The following is a 26,589-nucleotide window of genomic DNA, read 5'->3' as shown; positions in this document are numbered from 1 at the left end:
CCATAGTTTTTGGGTAGAGACATGTGTTAGAGATTGTCCACACCTCTTAATCGTTGAAAAACAAAAGGCAAATAAAAACACTCAGTGACATCATCTGAATAACCGTGGAATTATTTCAGTAGTTAAAGTTCCAAGTTTCTCCAGTAGAGAAGTTTCAATTGGCGCAATATTTGAATTAGCGGCGTGGAGGTGTACCGCCCGGTACACTTATTATTATTATTATTATTATTATTATTATTATTATTATTATGATAACTCTATTTCGCGCGTTACACTACCGTTAGCGGTATTTATGGTTAATGCATACGCTTTTACAATTTCGGGCTACTTTGGCACTAAGCAATTGATTTAAGACGAGATTCACTTGGATTATTATTATTATTATTATTATTATTATTATTATTATTATTATTATTATTATTAAAAATGGAAAGTTTTATATTTTTATTTCCACTAACTAGAATTTAGTCACATATGTTGAGTCCCAATATGAACCACCAAGATCCGATTTACATCGATCGCGACACCACGGTATTCGGAACCGCAACCTTCATTGTCGTACTGGGGACACCATGTCCTCCCGAGACACATCTCAAATCCCATGGCACATCGCGGCTGAGCAAATACATCCAATGCCTGCGATTGCTAACTTTTAATATACTAATTAATCCTCGGTGGGTGCATTCTGCCATTCATAACACCGGAATCGACATTATATCGTCTTAGGCATCGAGATTTATCTATTTCATCATCAAAACAGTACGGCTCAATTCTCACCTCATGCCGGATTTTCGTCCCGCACGGCTTCCGATCTTAGAAATGGGCTCCAACCACTGTGGGCTTTCAACATAACGTGACCATCCTATACGCGTACCTCTATCACTTCTAAACACATTTTTATGGTAATTATAAAGTCCAAAAACGTGAAATCAACAATTTACGTAAAAATCAAATTTACTGCCCGAATTAAAGTCTTTAACGCTACATGTCATCTCCACATTGATTATTATTGTCACTAGCCAACTCACGAAGCACTGCCATTATTATTATTATTATTATTATTATTATTATTATTATTATTATTATTATTATTATTATTATTATTATTATTATTATTACCTTCCATACGCAACACAAATATTACACTCTCTGGCACTTTCGTAATCTGGCTGTCTGGTAACAATTATTCATACTAAAGTACAAATAATCACCGCAGTGATTGAAAATCAAATGAATGGGTTAGCACAAAAAGAAATCTAACATTTGAAATGAACTTTGATCAAAGTATTGACAAATAACACATTAATTAAAGATAAAACCCATATTTACATTATATACAACAAATAAATACTCAATTAATTAATTAATCTAACCCATAATTACGTTAATATAAATTAGTTCGTCCGTCTGTCTTAAAATCATGTATTCGGGAGGCGATCCACGTTAAGTAGCCATGATTAATCTACACTGAATCCAGTTTTGTCGCGATAACATCCCCAAATATATTAAATTCGTGTACTCATTCCAATGTAGAATTCCATTGACTCGTAGCAGATGAGAAGCCTCATGGCCCCATGGTGATTTACTCGTACATCATGTAGCACTTTATAAAATTAACACAACAAAACACTTCTGGGCGATTACCCATGATTAACATCTTACTAGAGAATTTACAATAATTTATACAAGAATATAAAAAACTTATAGGTGCCTCTAGACTCATTACACTTGCACAGTATATTCTTCCTTGAGCCCGAACCACAAGTCGTGACACATTATGACGAAGTGTCGTTTCATTCGAACCGGCGTGTATCGCGTTCTTTAACCGGCACTTACTGACGTATACGATGCCGTCTTGTGATCGCTACGCTCCTACAGTTCCCTGCTACAATAAGTGTTTCACCGTCTATCTTGAAATATTTATTTCAGGCTCTGAACACTGCCTTCGGCGTTCCGTCGATCCTTTAAATTCCAACACATGAAATGTTGAGAAATGTATTAATTTCACATACAGTGATACTGATTATTTACACTCGATATTCTAAATAATTCTCACCGTTCGTCTTCACCTTCATGACTACTAACGTACTTTCAACTCTAACAGAATCTATAATGCATTTCCTGGTACTGAGTTACAGAGTCAGCGTGTCGGCGTTTCAAATTATTTCAAACGACTGATAGCTATAAAGCTCGACTCCCTGGTATATATGGTCGACCTGGTTTCGCGCGTGGGTTATCTGCGTTCACTCCAGAGGAAGGGGGGGGGGTTGGTTATCCTAAATCGGCACTTGCAGGTGGATTTGGATCTCTGAATTTATCCCACTTAATAAATTATCGATACTCATTCATGTGTCGCATTCTGATCTCATATCGTTCGGCGATTACGAAGATTTTACTTGATTTCTGTCCTCCACTTTTCGCGCGCTAATTCGGCGTCCCTGATGGCGTGATCGTCTTGACCAATGGCTAGATAGCGTGGGTCATTTCCTAGAATTCTTTACTTTAATTCATTGCAATTACAATTAATCAACATTGGGATGATATCACAAAAATTCCCTCTGTTCAATTTGGTGGTTGGAATATTTTAATTATCGTTATCGGAGAAGCTAACTGGAGTTCATATTGGTTTCACTTATGTTGGCGCATCTGCAAGTCCATGATGAATTTTGTCATTGGCTAACACTGCAGCGGTTAGTTTAAATATCTCTTCCTGGCAACCTGACGACAAATATGCCCTGAGTTACGGGAAACTTTGTTGCGACACATTCTCAGTATCGTGACGCGCTGGCTGCACCTTGTTCAAGAATAAATGCTCACTTTTTCCTCGTAGCAATTAGCTCTGTTGTTATCAGTGCTCGATTTTAATCCTCTTAGCTTCTGACAAGGAAATATACCATCCATTATGACAAGCTTAACTTTGGCGACAGATTGTCGAGAACACGTCGGACTATGTTGAAACTCTTCCTTCCCCACAAAACTGACACTGTGTATAATTCAGTATTCCCATGTTTACATTTATTTTAAATCATCAAATCATGATAACTATGGCCCATCTCATCCGGGTACAATACTGTAGACTTCATTAATATTCCAAAGTGTATTTGTGTATTCAATAAAAATCTTAAAACATGTTAACATTATCAGTATGCTATAAAAACATTAAAATAAAATAAACCCCCTGCGGGTGGGGGATGCACATGTGGAATACACCCGCGGTATCCTCTGCCTGTCGTAAGAGGCGACTACAAGGGGCTCTCAACTTGGTAGTGTGGATTGGTGACCATGGGGCCCTTAGCTGAGTCTTGGCATTGCTTCCACTTGTGCCAGGCTCCTCACTTTCGTCTGTGCTGCCCGACCTCCTTTGGTCAACTCTTGTTCCTTTCCGACCCCGACGGTATTAGAGCATTCGAGGCCTAGGGAGTCTTTCATTTTCACGCCCTTCGTGGCCCTTGCCTTTCATCGTCCGTCACTTCATTTTTCGAAGTGACAGATCCCTTCTTTCTTCTTTTTTCTCTCTCTTTACCCCCTGTGGGTGGTGGACGCAGATGAATAATACCCCCCGGTATCCCCTGCCTGTCGTGAGATGCGACTAAAGGGGGCGACAAACGGATGATTGAATTTGAACCATGAAACTACTTTTGATTCGTACCATCACGCGGTGAACACCGTGGGTTGCTTGTACTTGCGAGTAGTACTACTATATTAGGTACAAAATGGGTTTGTGATTAGTGGCAGCAAAGAGTGGGTTCTCCTGTGGGTTTCCAGTACCCGTGCGTCGTAGCCATGTGAGCAACACCGCGGGTCTGGGCGTTGCCTGTGAGTTGTACCACTATATGAGGGACACCGTGGGTCTGCGTTGCCTGTGATTAGTACCCACTATGTGAGGAACACCACGGGAATACCGGTACCCGTGACTAGTACACCTAGGTGAGGAACTTCATCGGTTTGCGTTGGCTATGAGTGGTGCCATTATGTGAGAAACACCATAAGTCTGCGTTACCTGTACGAAGTACAATACTTGTGAGTAGTACCATCTTGTGTGGAACACCGTGAGTCTTCGCTACTTTTGATTAGTACCTCAACATGACAAATACCATGGTTCTACTTTACTCGCGACATGTACCATTCTGAGGGGCCTTAGACCTGGATTTTGGACCCCTTTTGACATCAAGCATCGTCGATTCAGGATTGTGATTTATAAGTGGTCCCTTGGTCAGTAATACTATTATTTATGACCTTTTTGAGCTGGATCCACTGTTTTTTGTTTGTTTTTTTGGGTTCGTGTCCATCCATTCATTCATGACATTTTTTATTTATTTTGGTCAGTGGATGATTTTGAACTTTTTGTTGTCATTTCATTTCGTACCATTAGGTGCCTATGACCTCGATGTTAAGCCCCTTTAAACAACAAGCATCATCAGCATCATCAAAGTAAAATTAAAGCAAAAAGAAACATGAAATTAATGATTTTAAAGAGAAAAACAGATGTTAGGTTTCATCTAACAACACAAGTGATCGCGTGACTTGCCGATGCGCGAGTGATCGTAGGTTAAGAAGGATGTCAGCTTCCGGATGAAACTCTCTTTACATCAGTCTGTTTTCAGACCAACTTTGCTTTACGGGAGTGATAGCTGCGTGGAGTCAGGAGATCTTATTCATAAGTTAGAAGTAACAAACATGAAAGTAGCGAGAATGATTGTTGGTACAAACAAGTGGGAACAATGGCAGGAGGGTACCCGAAATAAGGAGATAAAGGCTAAGTTAGGAATGAACTTGATGGATGCAGCTATGCGCATAAACTGGCTTCGGTGTTGGGATTATGTGAGGCGAATGGAGGAGGGATAGGTTATCTAGGAAAATAATGGACTCTGTTATGGAGGGAGACGAAGACGACGATGGTTATCCTGGGTTTCTAACGATTTAAAGATAAGAGGTATAGAACCAAATGAGACAAAAACACTAGTTGCAAATAGATAATTGTTGCGACGTTAAGTAAATTCATAGAGGCTTGCAGACTGAAGCTGGTAGAGTTAAATGTCTGGCCCACGGTTTAGGAATAGCACATCTGCCTTTTACCCAGGCTCCGGGATCAGTTTCCACGCAGGTCAGAGTTTTGCACCTGTATCTGTGGGCTGGTTTGAAGTCCATCTAGCCTAGGTGAGAACACCTGAGGAGGTATAGTCCTGACGCCCAACGCATACCCATGCGGTATCTTCTGATCTCAAAACTTGGCCCATCCTGGTATTAATGAGGGTTGTCAGTCTGCCCGCCCTAGTGATAATGAGTGTTGTCAGTCGGTTTCTTTCCTCTGGACACAAGGGGCGCGTGTCGTTTAAAAGGCAAGTGAGCTCTGTCAAATGCAAGGTTGTCATATTTTGCGTCGATTATTTAAACATGTTAACATTTAATTTATTCTAAAATCAAAATATAAATATAAAAACTTGATCATGAACCACAGCACAAACCGATATCGCAAATAATTTGTTTCGTGCTTCACCCGTGCGGTGTTCGCAGATGTTGAAAGAAAGAAAGAACAGGAAAAAAGGAATTGGCATATAAACTCGACAAAGACTAAACTTAAATTGATACCAAAGTAGGCCTATGAAAATATTAATTTTATGTTGCTAATATCAGTGTCTTCCTTTCAGTAAAGAAAGGAAAAGTACAACAATTTTTTACAATTTGTTTTATGTCGCACCGACACAGATGGGTGTTATGGCGACGATGGGCTAGGAAAGGCCTAGGAGTGGAAAGGAAGTGCCCGTGGTCTTAATTAAGGTACTTCCCCATCATTTGCCTGGTGTGAAAATAGGAAACCACGGAGAACCATCTTCAGAGCTGCCGACAGTGGGGCTTGAACCCATTATCTTCCCGATGCAAGCTCACAGCTGCGTGCCACTAACCATAACTCGCCCGGCAAAGGTAAAGCAAAACCACGAACTAGGGACTCGGATGATGATGATGATAATAATAATAATAATAATAATAATAATAATAATAATAATAATTGTCCGCCTCTGTGGTGTAGTGGTTAGTGTAATTAGCTGCCACCCTCGGAGGCCCGAGTTCTATTCCCGGCTCTGCCACGAAATTTGAAAAGTGGTACGATGGCTGGAACGTGGTCCACTCAGCCTCGGGAGGTCAACTGAGTAGAGGTGGGTTCGATTCCCACCTCAGCCATCCTGGAAGTGGTTTTCCGTGTTTTCCCTCTTCTCCTCCAGGCAAATGCCGAGATGGTACCTAACTTAAGGCCACGGCCGCTTCCTTCCCTCTTCCTTGCCTATCCTTTCCAATCTTCCCATCCCCCACCAAGGCCCCTGTTCAGCATAGCAGGTGAGGCCACCTGGGCGAGGTACTGGTCATTCTCCCGAGTTGTATCCCCGACCCAATATCTCACGCTCCAGGACTCTGCCCTTGAGGCGGTAGAGGTAGGATCCCTTGCTGAGTCAGAGGGAAAAACCAACCCTGGAGGGTAAGCAGATTAAGAAAGAAATAATAATAATAATAATAATAATAATAATAATAATAATAATAATAATAAATATCGGGGTATGTAGTTCGGACAAAAAATAGCCAGCTAAACTTAGCTACTTTTAAAACAAATGGTATTTACCTTACCTCTATTCGTCGTCCTCGTCATTGTCTGCTAGGTGAATTACAAATCTATCTTGGTTGCTATCCGTGTCGTGTTTCATGTACTTCATTTCTGTCTTAATGGTGCTTCGAACACAAGCAGACCACCTCTCAGGACCGATCGTTCCAGCTCCTTCACGCAGAAGTTGACACACACTAGCACTCAACGTTGGCGTAACATTATTTTTCCTAACATACGCCTTCAGCTGAGACCAGATCATTTCTATGGGGTTTAAAATACAGTGATATGGAGGGAGTCGCGAAACTTCGTGTCCACATGTGGCTGCGATCTCCTCTACAGCGTACCTTTTACTGATATTGGCTGATTTGATTTCCTGCAACATAACTGCCTTGATGGGTACAGGTTTTGGCAAATATAGTGGAGACAATACGCGACACTGAGATGGATATCGAGGGACAGGTATTGGAGCTCTCTCTAGCGAGTAGACCTGAAAACTACTGATTCTGTCATAAGAGCACTTGAATTTGTGTGTGAAGTTTTTGGTGTTATTTATGCGTTTTCAGTGAGTTGACATAATTAAATAGTAGCGCGTGTCATTCCTTGATATCTCTCAACACTAGCTGTGTTTGGCTGCAGTAACTATGAAGTAGAGTAGAATGCGCGGTCGTTCTTCACGTTCCCTCGTGACAAGAAAATGTAAGTAATATTGTGTTTGCATATATATTCTTCCAGTGACAGAGATCTTTATAGTACTTCATAATCTTCTGACCTGCTCGACCCATATTTTAACTGGCTTAAAATGTAATACGAATATTTTATTGTATAGTGCAGCAGTTAACCTTCAATACCGATGTGGTGTTGTAGGTGTGATCTGTGGGTTTTGAAATGTCTCAGAAGTGATTTGGATAAGGTGTACAAGAAAGAAGGAACGTTACGCTTATATAAGAATTATAAGATCTGTTGAGATCATTTCCAGGCCAGCGACTTTAAAAATCCTCGAATATACAGCCAAGGGTATGTTACGTTTTTACTCTACTTGTACGTACCGGCAAATATTCCTCAAAGAATCACTATCGACAACATTTTCATACTTTTCTTTCTTTTATCCTTCTTCTCAGATTAAAGCCGGGATTTTATAGATTTTCTTTCTGTTAGTAGGCTGTATGTTAAGAGGAAAATTGTCCAGCTATTAAATGTTAATTCATTGCATCATATGTGTAAGGAATATGCCGATATTTTTATTGACACGTGTCTTAATGTGATGATACAATGTTTTTAAATGAGAAAAAAGACAAATCCAACCGTAAGAGTTCAGGCAGGAAAGCTAAAGCTAAAAAAGTAATGCATAAATGAAAGATCAAGCCATTTCACAGCAGTCCTTTTCACATCCTGTTTATATGTCTAATTTCAGTCCTTGAATAATAACCTTTTAAATAATTCTTCATTCATTTATCCAGAATTGCTTTAGCAACTTCGCAGTTAATATCTCAATAACACTTTCTTTGTAGACGTAATTTATTTATCCATTTCCGTATATACATTTCCATTGATATTTGAATTTAGCGCTATTTTTTCAGGCCAAGTCACTAGGAGCGCCACCGTCGAATTGTCTCCCATTTTAGCAAGGCTAAATCCGTAAGTGTCGCGTATTGTCTCTACTGTATTTGGTTTTGGCACGGGAATATTATTGTACTCCATAAACTTAATCATGTCCTTAATATTAGTGTTCATGGAAGGAAACCTAATGAGCTGCCGCGAATGATAGCTTGCGTTGTCCATCACGATTACACATTTTCGGTCACGTGGTAGGTTCTCTAGAAGATGAGACCTAAACCAGTTTTCGAAAACTTGAGCTGTCATTTCGTCATGGCTATCAGCTTTGCAGTCTCCAATGTTTTTAGCCGATAAATAAAGGCAATTCTCAACCCAGCCCTCACTGCCTCCAGCATGCAATACCATAATACGCTTGCCTCGCGATGTTGGTGCTTTCAGTATGCAATTACAAGGTCCATCATCCCACCCTTTCTTCACAATGTCATGAGTATCGTACCAAGTTTCATCTAGACAGACAACTCTGCACCCCTCGGAACGCAACTTCCGGAGACGGTCTATGAATTTATATCGCCAAGCTACTATTCTAGCAGATTCCATTACAATCTGTTTTTTCCTGAGAATACGGAAACAAAACCCAAGTTTTATCAACAGCTGTCGTAAAGTAGTTTTTTCATAAGGAAAGCCACACACATTTTTCAAATGTTTTAACAGTTCCTGTACGGTTAGTGACTTACCTTTAGTAAAGAACTAGCTGACGTACCCGCGCTTCGCTACGGGATTCTCAGAAAGACTGACTTAGTGGTTTTCCTAACTGAAGTAAACAAAGGCCATTACAAAAACGTCAGTAGGAAAGTAGCGATGTTATAATAATAATAATAATAATAATAATAATAATAATAATAATAATAATAATAATAATAATAATAATAATTTCGTGTGGCTATTTCTAGCCGGGTGCAGCCCTTGTAAGGCAGACCATCCGAAGAGGGTGGGCGGCATCTGCCATGTGTAGGTAACTGCGTGTTATTGTGGTGGAGGATAGTGTTATGTGTGGTGTGTGAGTTGCAGGGATGTTGGGGACAGCACGAACACCCAGTCCCCGAGCCAAGGGAATTAACCATTTAAGGTTAAAATCACCGATCCGGCCGGGAATCGAACCCGGGACTTCTGGACCAAAGACCAGCACGCTATCCATTTAGCCATGGAGCCGGACAATGTTATAGTATAAAATACTCGATCAAATGAAAAACCGCATATTTTCTCACTTTTAACGAACAGTACTACGGTGCCGATCTAACAGTCCAAAGTTCCAGAGCTGGAATGACCAGGCCACAGACATCCGTCATCACTCCTCTGCCATAATTCTCTTAAATATGCAAACTGCTCATTCCAATCAGTGTCTCAGAGTACGGAGTGAACAGCCGAATGCTATAATGAACCAGTGTGTTATGTACCAGTAGTATTAGAAAATTTATGAACCAGAGGAATAACATGCTAAAGAAGAAAGTTTTCCAACTCCCCAGCTACTTTCCGCTAATATTCAGGCAGGCTGTTACACTCGGTATGACCGGGCGATTTGGCCGTGTGGTTAGGGGCGCGCAGTTGTGAGCTTGCATCCGGTGGATTCGAACCCCACTGTCGGCAACCGTGAAGAAGGTATTCCGTGGATTCCCATTTTCACACCCGGCAAATGCTGGAGCTGCATCTTAATTAAGGTCAAGGCCGCTTCCTTCACACTCCTGGCCCTTTCCTATCCCATCGCCGCCATAAGACCTGTGTTGGTGCGACGTAAGGCAATTTTCATCCTAACTATCGTAGATGTGTGGCAACAGAAGACACAATGTCCACCACAACAAACAATGGTCAATGTAATGTTATTGTTGATCAATGTTACGCGCTTTCAATATTGTAGGCCATCATATTTAGTTTTCTTCCGACTCTGAAAATACCACTCTTATCACAGTCGGTACGATAAAATTGAATAAAACATAAATGGTCGGAAATTGTATTCACTATAACTTTTGTTATGTAGTACTTTTCGATAGGACCAATAACATAGGTATTTAAAAATTAAATATTAGGCGTCTTCCCCTAAACTACAATTTCATACAGGGCGCATAAAAATGTTTATAGTTTAGACTGTAGTTTCTTATTCCTCGACTATATATACCAACTTTCATTAAATTCTGTTAACCCATTTTCTCGTGGCTTGGCGTTGATATGGACTTGGCAACCAAAATACAAATTCATGAATATCTATGTTATCAAAGCCGGTGCGGTAATAATGTATGACATAAATGATCGGAAATTTAATTCTATATAACTTCAGTTATGTAGTATTTGTCGATAGGACCACTAATAATATAAATATTTGATTATTAAATTTTAGGCCTTCCCCTAAACTACCATTTCACTCAGCGTGAGTAAAATGATTTATAGCCTAGATTGTAGGGGCTCATCCCCCGACTTCACATACCGATTTTCATTAAATTATCTTCAGCCGTTTTCTTGTGATGCGTGTACATACATACAGACAGACAGACAGACAGACAGACAGAAATTACGGAAAAGTAAAAAGGGCATTTCCTTGTTGCTATGGACATGGCCGATACAGAAATACAATTATTTTCAAATTCTGAGCAATGTACAGACAAAACTCTTATTTTATATATATAGATGTATATACCGCGCGTCTCACTAGTCACAGCAACAATCAATTTTATTAAAGATAACCCTATTATTACCACACTTTTTCGGAGTTGTAGGCTTCCTCTTCATTATTTTACTTACAGTTTTCCTGTTAAGTTTCAACATTTTAGCTGTCTCAGAAATATAACCCTCGCGAACGTTGTTCTTCATAACGTATTCGTATGCATTACATACCAGCCGTTGACTTTGCTTACTTCAAGTTTTAGTCGCCTTTCTTTTCTCTGCGGAACGACTACTACCCGGCTGAGTATCACTCGCGGGCGCGGAACCACTGCTGCTCGGCTGAATATCAACCGTGGGCACGGTACCACTGCTACCCGGCTGAGTATCACTCGCGGACATGGAACCACTGCTGCTCGGCTGAATATCACTCGCGGGCGTAGAACCACTGCTGCCCGGCTGAATATCACTCGCGGACACGGAACCAGTACTACTTGGTCGAATATCACTGTCACTGGTGCTCGGTTGAGGATCGTTTGCGTGCACTGGCGGATTTAATTCAGGATTTTCTGATGCGATAATTTCCAGGTGTCATTCCCACGGCCTTCACATTACTGCATGAAGCGAAGTGAAAAGCAACACGAATATTGAATAACGAAGCAAAGAAATAATCCAAAACTTTCAAACAGCGAACAAAGCAAGTGTGACTTGTCTGAGCTGAAAAAAAGAGACTGACGTCTATTTAACAAGAGGTGCATTGGCAACAGAGCTGTGAGGATTTCTGAAGGGGAATACGAACTTCCGTTTTAAAGCCCACTGCCGTCATAAATCACCCCCTGCTAGGCAAGTGAGTGGCCAGGGAGATCAAACGTTTGCCGAACTGTTTGAATGCCGCTGGGTACGCGTTGCCCGTCTCAGCTATATCTGGCAGTGAGACAGAAGCCCTATTCTAGAAAACCGAGAATAACGGCAGAGAGAATTTGTCACACTGAGCGTGTTATCTTGTAACCTGCAGGCCTTCAAGCTGGGCAGTGGTTGCTTGGTAGGCCAAGGCCCATCATAGCTGTAGCTCCATGGGGTTTGGTTTGTTGGAATCATATCCTGGTACATTCAGTTGACATGCAAGGGTGATTAAATGTGCGAGACTGTTGTCAGAAGATTTCCTAGCATATTAACACGTTGAAGATGGTGTCCCCCCTTGTTTAGTGACTGACATTTGTACAAAATATTGTTTGTCAGCCCATATGGTACTGTCCATGCTTCTCAGGTTCAGGCTATTGCGTGACTCCAGCACGACCATCCACTGTTGCAATCCATGTTCTTGTAAGGTGTTCATAGTGTGCAATGCGGGGCTCATTCCCTTCTCTGCGCAACAAACGATGAATTTCCCTGATATTTGTCATCCCATTTGGGATGACACATGCAACCATCAGAATTTTTTTTTTAATGGCAGGGAAAACAATGTGAATTGGAGTGTATTGTTGCTGTATTCTTAGGTGCTGTTGTTACATCACTTCAGAGATAATTATAATTAGACCCATGGTGCTCCATTGTTCATGGTTCACTCGGTGCTGAAATACAGAGTAAGCAGAGTGAGTTGCATTACGGTTGAATGGAGATGATTAGGTTTGCTGTAGTTTTCTATTTGACTTCCCAATCTATCCTGTTTTTGGGCTTGAATGTGGGCTGTGGTTGCAAAAGAAAATAATAATGGCAAGAAAAATTGAAATAAAGAAAAATCTAGAACCCAGACAATACATGACTTCTGAACCAGGTCCAAACCTTAAAGGACATATTTGGTCAGTATTAAAGCCTGTAGTTGACAGGGATGGGAAAGACGTTCATTTTGTGTGCTGTATGACCGGTGAACTTTATGCACTCACTAAATTGTTGACCGGCACGTCCCACATTTCCCGTCATCCATGTGTATCTGATAACAAATCTTCCGTAAAAGAAAATTGTCTTCCTAAATCTGCTCAGGGCTTGATTGTTGTTAAATTTGCTGGTATGTGTGCTCGAGGTTGAAGGTCATAATAAGACTGGAGGTGATGGCTTTCTGGATCTCACTCAGATTTTGGTTGACACTGGAGCTATGTATGGAAAAGTATCCACAGCAGCCATGTCCTGACACATTGCAGAAAGTATTAACTGTCTATGAGATTCAATTATGCTGGAGGTACTCAACTTTATGAGTAGAAGGGAATGTGCACCCGCCATGGATATGTGAACATTTAACGCAAAAAGAACAATTATGTAACATGTATGGTTTCTTATTTTGTTGAATGGGAACTCAAGGCTTATGTCTTGTTCACGATCAGGTTTCCAGACGAACCTAAAACAGGTGATAATATTAAAAGAGAATTGCTGAGACGATGTATTGTTCTTGGTGTTATTGAGACCGTACTAAAACTTGCATTTTTCAACTGATCAAGGTGCCAACATAATCGCCGCACTGTGTGATTATACCAGACTGAATTGTACTCATCATATGCATGATACGGTGCCAAGAAATGTGTTCACTAACCAGCTTTTTTCAGTCTGTTGCTCTCACATTGATGCTCTTATGTCTGCAACAAAAGGACTTGTTACCACGTCAAACAAAGTGGCCTAGTAAACGCTCTTGGAGAATCATTGCAATAATCCAATGACACTTGCTGAAACACTCGTTTAACGGTGGTAGAATCTGTACAACGTCAGTATTCGGCTTTGTGAGAAAAACTTGCTGAAAAAGGAGACGGTAATCATGTGGATGGAATCAATATCAGGGTGATGAACGAACTGATCCCACTCCTTAAAGTATGTATTTTATTATGTAGCCTACTACATTTTTATGTTTTGTCATTCGAAATACCGGGCAATTTAAATTAGTTCCATGTGGTGATCTTGATACACATTTTAAGTAAGCTACGGTATTTTATACCCCTTCAAGAAGCGTCAAAAGAATTAGAATGTTAGAAGTCACCCATACTTCACCTTGTCTTGTCATGGATTTTTCTGATTAGATAGAAAGAAACTTATGATGAATGGGGCGTGCTTTTATGATGAGCATTCCAATCTTCCCGGGTCATCCAATTCCATGACTATGCCACAATCTGACCAAAGTAATTAAATTTATTTCGTGCTCTGACATAAATGATGGTCCTACTCCAACAGATGAGTTGGAATGATATTTAAACCAAAATTGTGGAATGGAAGAAGATGTAGCATCCCATTGGAGGACAAATCGAGAAAATAATCCAAAACTTCACCAGATCACCAAGAAAGTATTATGTATGCAAGCTTCAAGTTCAGTTTCAGATAGAAATTTCAGTTCAGCAGGCTTCATTCTCAACACACGGTGGTCTCTCCAGACAATGATGCTCTTTTTATTCACAGTATTCCACCACCATTAACAATGACGAATGAACTATGCACATCAACTAAGTAAAAGCCATGTTCAGGTTTATCTTCACATCGTTTCAGTTTGTATTATATTTTATTTTGAGTTAAATGTAAGGACCCTTGAATATACTTCGTGTTATTTAGATTCATTTTCAGTTAATTTGATGTCAATTGCAGATGCATATTAGAATTTCTAATAAAGTTTCTGTTTGTGTATTATTATTATCATTATGATTATTATTGCTATTATTTTAGTACCAGAGAGATCCCTATTGTTTTATTTAAAAATCCAATTGGAGTACTTTAAAATTTGTCTTTAGCATACAGGAATTCATATAGTGAGTGATCAGAATAGAAGTGTGAAGTGAACATTTCGTTGTAAAACACGTTACTGCAAGGTCAAGGTTAGTCTATTCAGTCCACCGAATGCGAATGACTGTGGTGGGCTGTGCGAGACCAGTGCCGTGGGCCAGTAAGCGGTTCCATCAAGAGAAGACTACACGGCACGGGCTGGGCTGGGCTGCTGGATTCCGTGGGTTTGGAGTACTTTACGGTAGGCATTACTGCAGGACTCTGATGCGTGCATTCTCAATTGCACACCCAACCTAATAATCATGTGTCACCTCAATGGGGGACCACGTAAATGGTAATTTCGAAGATAAAATATGTCTTTGGTTATCACCTAGGAGTGAAATTATGCACATCCCTAGCCCATTACAGCCTGAAATGCATATATCACATTTCTGCAGTTTTCCAGTAAAATAAGCAACTATACACCTCAACGTTAACATGTTGAAGATTAATCTTTCAAGTTCAAAGTTCTGATGTTTTATTATTATTATTATTATTATTATTATTATTATTATTATTATTATTATTATTATTATCCATATTCATCATCATCATCGTACACCTTTTACCATATTTTCAGAATGAATTTTCTTACATTTTTTTTTTTTTTCCTGATCCGTCATTCATACCCGAAACATTCACCTTGTTATCTTCCTTGTCTTTTTGCCTTTCCAAATATGACTGGTTTCTAATGCTTCCATTCCTATCCTACTTTTTTCTTTGACCAATTCTTCTTCCTTATTTTATACTATCCATTGATATTGTTGGCACCTCCATTGGTACTAGTTTGTTACCTGAGGAGTCCCTGGTTTGTCAAATGTGAGTGGAACTCCATCCTTCCCTCGGGCCAGTAAATCATTAAATACTTTTGTCCTATTTTGTATATTCAAGGCATTTTTGCCTCTAATGGTGGCATCGCAGTCAATGATCGAGGATGTACACAAGATTCAACTCCTGTTGTATAGTAACTGGTATCATGATCCTCAGAATTCCTGGTAATTCAGCTGTTGTCTGTGGTTCACAAACTAGAATTTGACTGAAAATTCACATTATAAACTACAAAATGTTTGTATTATGAGATTATATTAATAAATACTAGTGTTTTGTGCCATATCTTTGCAGAACTTTTTGCTGTCGATATGAAGTTCATAACAAAGTTTTCTTTCCTATCCAGGTTAGTTACTTCCTGTATAATCCTACCAACAGTGGAGCAGTTCAGCTCAATCAAGGAAATCTGGATACAATTCTAGGTATGCAAACATTTAATTATTATGTCATGAGTTGTAGTAAGCCTCACCATGGTATTCAATTAAACTTGTTTCTCATGTTTCAAGTAGTCTATGGGTTTAAGATATTAAAGTGGTGTACAGGTATCTCTCTTTATACACAATCTCATTTGATTCATTTTTGCTGTAACAAGGTTTTTAAAGGTTCATTTAAAAATCACTACTGGTAGCAATTTTGCAGTCACTTTATACTTGATCTTGTGACTTGCTGCACACACTGCTTTGACAGCAATTTTCTTTCCTTGTGCTGCATGTTAGTGTCAGAGAAGGTATAGAACTAATAAGCTCCATTGTTGGAGTCCTTTACAATGCAGACATTATGAGAAAAAAGGAGGTAATCTTGATCAAAATACTTCCATACGTGAAAAGTAGAGAAAAGCTATAACACCAGGAGAAAAATTAGTTCTAAAGAGGTACAAGCATAATGAGCATGCAGTTGACTTAGAGCTACAAGAATTTCAGAATCAACTTCAAGCTCAATAAGAAATCTCTTAGAGAAAATTAAGTAAAATGGTAAAAGTGCAACGAGGACATTGACAACTAAGGTGAGGTAGATAAAGGCTCTAACTATGGAGAAATTGGAAAGGATTTTGGCCCAAAGGATTGATCATAAAAACAAACATGCTGTTTCATTATCCATTTTAATTGCCCATTACAAAGCAAAAGTCAGAAAATCAAAATTTTCTTTGAGAATAGTAGGAAAACTTAAAATAATTATACCTTGATCTTGTTGATCATAGTATGCCTGAAACTCTTGAAATATATAATTCAAAGATGCCAGCTTGCATACAAAAGGGAAGTGATCTCTGTTCTTTCAAACTTTACATACCCTCTTACCTTTGCTCAGGACTTCACAAAATAATGCATCATCTCCAGGTATTTATTCATTAAAATCATTGTGTTAAATTTCTTTTTTGTTCTCAAATGTAAGTTTTAATTATTCTGTATTCTTCTGAACAAATTCCTTCTCCTATCACACCTATGTTAAATTAAACTGTTGTACCTTGATTTTTTATTACATGATTATTTCATGGTACCACTTAATAATGTAAAGTGAAGGACATCTGCATTAGAAGACTGGAGCTCTCGAATATTGGCACAGTCCATGTGTGATAATGAGATTGGATGAAATAAGACATTTTCTTATTATTTTCATGTAAATTGAATGTCATAGTCCTTCACATTGGTGGTCATCTCCTCTAATCTCCTTATATGATTAACTAGCAAGATACCCGTGCTTCGCTACGGTATTATACTGAAATTTATAATTGAATGCTTATTGTTTTAGATATATAATCCTCCGAAATTCGCGATCTGACTCGTTTTCTGCGAGAATCCACCAAAATTTCCGATCTGACTCGTTTTCTATTATTTTACGGCACGTTTCCTCCCATTTTTCAATCTTCCTTTTCAGCAATCGATTTCGTACTTCCCGGGTTAGGCTCAGGTATTCCTCCCGGTCAGTTGGGTCCGTAAATCTGTGCCATCTTTTCCTATAATCATTTTAAATATGGATAAAATCCTTCAGGAGATCCAGCGTGGTGTCATATTGGGTGCCTTGGCGGCACTGAACCCGCGGCCAGGCTGCATTCTTAGTCATTACCCGTCCAGGAGGCGTTTCCAGCGCGGTCCGCACATTTGACGACGGTCCGGAACATTATTATTATTATTATTATTATTATTATTATTATTATTATTATTATGTGTTGCTAGAATGGCAGATGACAGGGAAAACCGGAGTATCCGGAGAAAAACCTGTCCCGCCTCCGTTTTGTCCAGCACGAATGACACATGGAGCGAACGGGATTTGAACCACGGAACCCAGCTGTGAGAGGCCGGCACGCTTGCGTCTGAGCAACGGAGGATCCTTATAAGTACATTAATAACAGTAAAATCAATTGGGCTCACCTCCTTCTACACCCCACCGCCGTTAAGTTTATTTACCGCCAACTCCCCCCCCCCCCCCACGAAAAATTAAAAGAAGGCTTGTTTCTTTATGTTTAATGGAGATTCCAAACACCAATGTTCACGTCTATTACCTTCAGCTTTGAGATATAAGTATCAGCATAAAAATAATTTACTTTTTGCACTTCATTTCACACTACTCCCCCCCTCCCCCAGTGAATTTTCCCGCAAAAAATCCTTGTTTCTTTAATACTAAAGGATCTTCTAAATACCAATTATCAAGACTCAAAATTCTTCAGTTTTTGATTTATGTGTCCTCATTAAAGGAATTCAACTCCTTTACACTCCCGCCCTCCAAGATGGTCCCCCCCCCCAAACGCGTTTTTCTTTGTTTTTAAAGGAGATCCAAATACGAATTATCACGTCTGTAACAACTTTAGTTTTTATTAGATGTATGTATTCTCATACAATTAAGTCAATTAATTTTTCAATTCTTTCACCCCCCCCCCTCCAACCCTTCATTGGATTTTCCGAGAATACGTGTTTCTTTACTTTTAAAGCAGATTCCAAATATCAAATTTCACGTCTGTAACATCTTCATATTTGAGATATCAGTAGCCTAATTAAAAGAATTCAACACCATTTTCAGTCACTTTTACCCCCCCCCCCCCCGCTCCTCCCAAGTGGTATTTCCGAAAACTAAAAATACACGTTTCTTTATGTTTAATAGAGATAAAAAATACCATTTTTCACTTCTGTAACATGTTAAGTTTTTTGAGATATACTGTAGAAATTCTCATTTTAAAATTTCACCCCTTTTGAGTTCCCCTTAAGTGGAGTTTTGCAAAACAAATCACCTATGTTTCTTTACATTTACAGGAGATTCCAAACACCCACTTTTTACGTCTGTAACATTTTACGTTTCCAAGATATTCTGTAGATATAGTCTTTCAAAAAATTCACCCCATGTTGTCACTCCTGCTTAACCGCCATTAATTGGGTTTTCCAAAAACTAAAAAATACGTGTTTCTTTATTTTTAAAGGAGATCCCATATACAAATTTTCAGTTCTGTAATATCTTTCCTTTCTGAGATATATGTATCCTTATTAAAGGCATTCAACCCATTTTTCACCCTTTTAAACCCCTCCTATTGGGATTTAAGGAAACATAAAAAGACGTGTTCCTTTATTTTTAGAGGAGAATCTAAGTACCAATTTTACATCTGTAAATTTTAAAGTTTTAAGATGTAGACACACTCATTTTAATAATTCACCCCCCTTTTACCCCCCAATATTTGGATTTTCCAAAAACGAAAAAATACGTGTTTCTTTACTTGTAAAGTAGATCCCAAATACAAATTTTCAGGTCTGTAATATCTTCAGGTTCTGAAATATAAGTAGCCTCATTAAAGGCATTCAACCCATTACTCACCCTTTTACACCCTTCCTATTGGGATTTTCCGAAAACAAAAGAATACGTGTTTCTTTATTTTTAAAGGAGATTCTAAATACCAATTTTTACGTCCATAAACTATAAAGTTTTGAGATATAGATACACTCATTTTAAAAAATCACCCCCTTTTCACCCCCCCCATTAATTAGATTTTCCAAAAACAAAAAATACGTGTTTCTTTATTTTTAAAAGAGATCCCAAACACCAATTTTCAGATCTGTAATATCTTCAGTTTCTGAGATATAAGTAGCCTCATTAAAGGATTCAACCGCTTTTTCACCCCTTTTCACTCCTCCTCCTGCGATTTTCCGAAAACAAAAAAATACGTGTTTCTTTATTTTTAATGAAGATTCTAAATACGAATTTTTACATCTGCAAACTTTAAAAGTTTGGAGATATAGATTCACTCATTTTAAAAATTCACCCCCTTTTCACCCTCCGATTAACTGGATTTTCCAAAAACAAAAAATACGTGTTTCTTTATTTTTAAAGGACATTCTAAATACCAATGTTTACATCTATAAACTTTAAAAGTTTTGAGGTATAGATACACTCATATTAAAAAATCATCCCCCTTTTACCCCCCACCTGCATCCGGGAGATAGTAGGTTCGAATCCCACTATCGGCAGCCCTGAAAATGGTTTTCCGTGGTTTCCCATTTTCACACCAGGCAAATGCTGGGGCTGTACCTTAATCAAGGCCACGGCCGCTTCCTTCCAACTCCTAGGCCTTTCCTATCCCATCGTCGCCAAAAGACCTATCTGTGTCGGTGCGACGTAAAGCCCCTAGCAAAAAAAAAAAATTACCCCCCACCATTAATTGGATTTTTAAAAACAAAAAAATACGCGTTTCTTTATTTTTAAAGGAGATCCCAAATACCAATTTTCAGGTCTGTAATATCTTCAGTTTCTAAGATATAAGTATTCTCTTTAAAGGCATTCTACCCCTTTTTCACCCCTTTTCTCCCCTCTTATTGGGATTTTCCGAAAACAAAAAAATACGTGTTCCTTTATTATTAATGAAGATTCTAAATACCAATTTTTACATCTCTAAACTTTAAAACTTTTGAGATATAGATGCACTCATTTTAAAAATTCACCCCCCCTTTTCACGCTCGCATTAATTGGATTTTCCAAAAACAAAAAAATATGTGTTTCTTTATTTTTGAAAGAGATCAAAAGTACCAATTTTGAGGTCTGTAATATCTTCAGTTTCTGAGATATAGGTACCGGTATCCTGATTAAAGGCATTCAACCCCTTTTTCACCCTTTTTCACCCCTCCTATTGGGATTTTCTGAAAACAAAAAAATACGTGTTTCCTTATTTTTAAAGAAGATTCTAAATACCAATTTTCACATCTGTAAACTTTTAAAGTTATGAGATATAGACACACTCATTTTAAAATTTCACCCCCCTTTTTCACCCCCTTAGCGACGGAATATCCAAAAACCCTCTCTTAGCGAGCACCTACATCTAAATATGAATATATCCCCAAAATTTCATTTCTTTATGTCCAGTAGTTTTGGCTCGGCGATGATGAATCAGTCAGTCAGTCAGTCAGTCAGTCAGTCAGTCAGTCAGTCAGGACAAGCTACTTTATATATATAGATGAACTTATTATATCTCATTCCTTCTCTTTTCATTCTATCTCATCCACTGTTGAATGTTTATGATATGATTTTGATGGATTTTAGTGTATAAATCTCTCTTCCCTTCACATTTGGGCTTGTGCTAGTTTATGTTCCTTTTGTACAGGTAAACTGCCATATAACTAATGCATACCTAGTACTCTGTTGAAATTGCACAATATAAGGCATAAGCTATTCATTTGAAATTACACACCTGGAGGCAAAATTCATTGACTAGTAGTAGTAATTATTATTATTATTATTATTATTATTATTATTATTATTATTATTATTATTATTATTATTATTATTATTATTATTATTATTATTATTATACTTACAGAAATAAATAATTCGGTTGAGCATGAAACAACTCTTTCTCCCAAGACGACAGTCATAGACTGAAGAGGCTCCAAATATGCTTCATTATCTTACCTGTTACTATTTAACCCTAAAAATGAATCTGGGTGGTATTCACACCACCAATAAGATGATTTACCATAAGGTTAACTAAGTGAATTTACTCCAAAAACAGAATAGCAACAAGTCATCTGATGATACCAACTTGTCTTCCCACTATTTTATTATTTTGAGTATTTTTGCAAATTTCAAACTTTAACAGTAATTTTCTTTTCTGTTTGTGCTTGGTAATAACCTGTTGTATTTAGAATACATCTGAACTTAGTTTAAAATTATTGTAGTGTATTGTAGTATCTGAACTTAGTCTTAACATAATTTGAAATTATTGTAGCATATTATAATATCTTATTAAAAATAGTGTGTTTATTCTATTACTGTGAAATATTTGTGTAGTATAGTACCGTATCTGTGTTATCTGTAGTAATTAGGGTAGACGTAACTGCAGATAAGAATTGTGTAATTCTTGTGTATTATTCTCTGTTTCCAGTAATTAACAGCAATTTTCATCCTGTTAGGGTGTTGTAGGAATAAATGAAAATCGTACAATTAAGCAGTATTGTAGTGTAGTAGTAGTAGTAACTTATTGTCATGTGATCTTTGTGAACTATCCCAGACAATATTTCTTTCCTTTCATTTTTATTTTGTACAGAATAATTTATCTTATTTTTCCTTCTCATTATTCAGTAAAGAATGGCTAAGGAGTGCAAGTGTAGGAACTGTAGGTGTGGCCAGGCATTAAGGAGTATGAGGGGGGAGTTGGAGAGCTTGAGGGAAATAATTAGGATTCTCTCAGAGGACAGGAAGGAAAGTAGGCCTCCCTCAAATAATGTACAGGATACAGTAGGTGTAAAAGAGGGATGGGAAGGAAAGGGGGGAATTGTAGATGACAGGTGGTCTAATGTTTTAAGGGGAAGGAGATTGCAGGCTAAGGGCTCCATTCAGGATCAGAATTCAGGACAGGTGTCTGTGAGAAATCAGTACGAGTCACTGCAGGTGGAACAACCAAGGGAAGATGAGGAACAGGGAACTGTTGCTGCGATGTGTGGAAGTAGGAGAAAGGGAAGAGGTAGGAAAGGGGAATGTGGAGTACTGGATAGGAAAAGATAAGTGGAACAGGGTCATGGGATGGAGAAAAGGGATGAGCAAGTAGCTTCTGCAGCTGTCAGGAAAGATAGGGCTGATCAGGAGGGGGTGGGATCAAATGAGGTGGGTAGGGTTGAGGCTCTGGTCATGGGGGATTCCATCGTTAAACATGTCGGGAAAGTGTGTGGAGGAAAGGGTACCAGGGTAGAGTGTTATCCAGGAATTTGGTTAAGGCAGATGTTGAAAGTAGAAGAGAAGGAGGAGGGAAAGGAGTTAATAGTGTTTCACGTTGGTACTAACAACGTAAGACAAGCAGGTATAAGTACCAACATAGTTCGGGATGTGTGGGACCTGGTAAATGCAGCATGGGTGAAGTTTAAGGAAGCGGAGATTGTTGTCAGTGGAATACTGTGTAGGAGAGATACTGACTGGAAGATTTAAACAAGACTATGGAGTGTTTATGTGGGAAAACTGGGAGCGAGATTTCTAGATCCTAATGGGTGGGTAGGAGATAGGGATCTGCGCTCAGATGGCCTTCACTTAAACTGCAGTGGTACATATAAGTTAGGAAATTTGTTTAGAAGTGTTATAGGGAGGTACATTCAGGGAAACGGGGTGGCAGTTCCACCTATTAAGTTCAAAACAATGTTGTCTGAATTTACTACAACATATTAAATTTATTAAGCTGTACTAGTTTCAGCGTTACTTTGGTGCCATCATCAGCAGCATGAAAGTCCTGAAAAAACTGGCAATTAAAATATAAAATACATCAACATTTTTATAGTACTAGTTCCTAAAGACTTTATGTTAAAATACATATTTAAATAAAACAATATACAGTTGAACCTGCTTTATACGTAACTCTGTTCTGCGTAATTCATATTTGTACATAATTTCCTTTAGGTCCCGGCAAAATATAATTTAAAAGCGTGTTAATTAAACCTTATTTATACGTAATCCGTTTGTACATAATTCGCAGTTATACGTATTAAGTATCAATGAAATATAACTGAGTTTTGCGTAATTGTAATGAGCACATGCTTTTCAAAAAGAAACTACTGTATTTACGAAGTTTCCTCTTTGTCAGCGTAGGCAGAAGTGGAGCGGTCGGGTTTTGGTGCTGAAACAGAACACAAAAAAGAGTTTTGCCGAAAGACATTGTTGACCCTTTCTTATTGGCGGTGTAACAAATGCCAACAGAGAGAGTCCCTTTCGCTCTCTATCTCGCTCCTTCTCTAACTTCGTCGTTTTTGACCTTCACAATGCCGCCAAAGATTAAGATACATTACAAGCAAAGTGGGCGGTTTCGGTGCAGAAACAAAAGAAAATACAGTAAATTTGTTTGAATATGAGAATTTCTTTCGTGGGAACAACGGGGAAGTAAAATGTTCACGGTGCCGGTATCTGGAGTTTATTGTTGAACAGTACTGTATTTTTGTAATTCATTTGCTTTTGATTAGGCATGGAGAGCAGAAAAAGGAAAAGTTATACCCTAGAAGAAAAAGTAAAGTTTATACGAGAAGTGGACGCTGATCCACACAAAACAAAAACTGAAATTGCTTCAGACTTAGGGATTGCGTATACCACGCTGTGTACAGTCATCAGTAAAAGAAACGCTATTTTTGATGAGTTCTTAAAACTGGGTTCAAATTCAGCAAAGCGCAGCCGTCAACAGGAAGGAAGGTACGTAGATTTGGAGAAAGCACTTTTCACATGGTTCCAGCAAAAGCGGGCTGCAGCTCTACCAATTAGTGGCAATAGATTTAGCTAAAATGATGACTACCACTGCTGATTTCAAGGCTCCATCAGGATGGTTGCAAGGATTTAAAGATTGTCATGGAATCACAGGGAGAACAATATGCAGTGACTCAAAAGCTGTGGATGACGTCACGGTGCAACAGTGGAAAGAAGAGGTTCTGCTGAGTATCGTAAGAGATTATCAGCCTCCAAACATCTACAATTGTGATAAGACCGGCCTATTCTACAATCTCCTTTTTAATAAAACATTAGCTGAAAAAGGTGACTCATGCCATGGAGGGAATAAAAGTAAAATTCGTGTAACAGCACTTCTTGCCACCAATGCAGATGGATATGACAAACTTCCTCCACTTGTGATAGGAAAATCGAAGAATCCAAGGCGTTTTAAGGGTGCAAAAACAAAACCTATGGTTATGAATCCAACAGAAATTCTTGGATGACTATGCTTCTAATGGAATAGTGGTTGAAAAAACTAGACATTAAAATGAAAAATAAATAAAGAAGGTTCTTCTTCTTATGGATCGATGTGCAGCACATCCACCTCAAATCATTCTGGAGAATGTCTGAGTGGAAGTTTTCCCTCCTAACTGTATCAATGTTCTACAACCGCTTGATTTGGGCATCATTGCAAATTTCAAAGTGCATTATAGAAAAATGCTGGTTCAACATTTAATAACACTGAGTGATGCAGGAAATGAACCTCTCTCCATTAATTTGCTACAAGCCATGGACTTTATTTCGGATGCCTAGAAGCAGGTGTCATCCTCCACAATCAGCAACTGTTTCCGTAAAGCTGGAGTCTTACTAGAAGAGGCTGCCTCTAATAATGATTATGGGGACGAAGGTTTGTCAATGAGCCGACGCTACCGGAGCGTGTAGAATTCGATACTTTTGTGCATTTTGATTATAATCTGGCTGTATGTGGAGAACTACCAGATGAAGAGATTATTGCTGATGTATGGCAACAACGCGGTGGTGATGGACCAGCTATATGCGATAGTGACAGCGATGGAGATGGAGATAACGACTTGAATCTTGAAAAACCTGCACCGAGTGAAGTATTAAGTGCAATCGATGTGTGTAGGCGTTACATCAGTGCGAAAAGTTGTAATGAAAGTGCATTGAATTCATTACTAAGTTTGCAAAAGGAGGTTTATACTCTTAATACAAGAAAAGTGAAACAAGTCAAACTATCTGATTTCTTTCAGGCTGGACCAAGTTCAAAATAACATTTTCTGTTTTAATTGTATTTATTATTTGCAAGGATTTGCACATGTAGGTCTATTCCATTGCATTTTCAGTAAATATGTGACGTATTGTGTAAGTCTGATTTCTAAGTAATTCTGAGTTACAAGTAGTTTTTTCTCTTCCCTTTGAAATACGTATAAGTCAGGTCCAACTGTATATGTATATTTAAATAAAAAACATATATATATATAAATTTTAACATAAAGTCTTTAGGAGCTAGTGCTAAAAAATGTTGATGTAATTTATATATTAATTGCCAGTTTTTCATGACTTTCATGCAGCTGATGATTGCACCAAAGTAACGCCGAATCTAGTACAGCTTAATAAATTTAATATGTTGTAGTAAATTCAGAAAACATTGTTTTGTATTGAATAGGTGGAACCCCTGAAAAATGTTACAAGTATTTGTGATTTCGGTTCAATACGGATAACAAAAAAGATGAACTTACGTTAAATGAATACCATGTAGCATCTTCCACAGAATGAACACAGAGAATGAACCTGTAATGACCACTGTCGCATGCTCGCACACTCATGTAAAGTCTTGCTCCATGTGGTTGCAGTGCCTCCAAAACTTGACTAGTAGCAGCGCTCTCTCTGACACATCTTCAAGCGTCTCTGCCGACAAAACCTCGTTCAAAATCGAAGCCTTCTTATTGGCTATCGAGCCGCCGATGCGAAAAGTAGCGGTCTCACGTGTTCATCCACATTGATGAATTACAATCTTCATCCTATACTTCCCTACTGTACTCTGGATCTTCAAGCCACCTCTTGCAATGCTTTCAATCAACGTCAGCCATCTTTACTGATTCCCATGTTGCACAATCTTGAGCAATCTTCTCTGCTATGCCATATGTACAGATTCTTACTCAAATCAAGAGTTATATAAATACAGTGATATAGATATTCAGTATTCCCTAACTACAAATTCTTCTTGTAACACTATGTTTCTTACATCTTAACAAACTTGCATGATATTCACTACTTTATATTACAAATTAATTTACAAAAATTTTCTTATCTAAAATCGGCATATCATACTTTTGTATTGTTACATAATAATAATGATAATAATAATAATAATAGTAATAATGGCCTGTGGCCTCTGGAAAGGTCTTGTGCAGGTCTTTCGAGTTTATTCCGTATGGGTGACCTGCATGCCTATGAGGATGGGGCCCTACATACGATGAATTCTATTGCTGAAGATGGCACAAACACCTAAGGTAGAGGAATTAACTAATTAAAATTAAAATCCCCAACCCGACCAGAAATCAAAC

The 26,589-nt window shown here is 38.4% G+C and overlaps 1 protein-coding gene across 1 annotated transcript in view; it reads left to right on the top strand.

The window, feature by feature from the left end:
* The window catches only part of ERp44 (Endoplasmic reticulum protein 44), a 266,413-nt gene that overhangs the window by 66,355 nt on the left and 173,469 nt on the right, over positions 1–26,589 (top strand). Inside the window, exon 2 of the mRNA XM_067141768.2 lies at positions 15,705–15,780. Within this exon, the coding sequence (XP_066997869.2) occupies positions 15,705–15,780 (76 nt within the window). The remainder of the gene's footprint in view (positions 1–15,704; positions 15,781–26,589) is intronic.

Source organism: Anabrus simplex, chromosome 2, assembly GCF_040414725.1.
Source record: "Anabrus simplex isolate iqAnaSimp1 chromosome 2, ASM4041472v1, whole genome shotgun sequence".
NCBI lineage: Eukaryota > Metazoa > Arthropoda > Insecta > Orthoptera > Tettigoniidae > Anabrus > Anabrus simplex.
The sequence above is the reverse complement of the archived record's forward strand: the minus strand, read 5'-3'. Positions and strand labels throughout refer to the sequence as shown.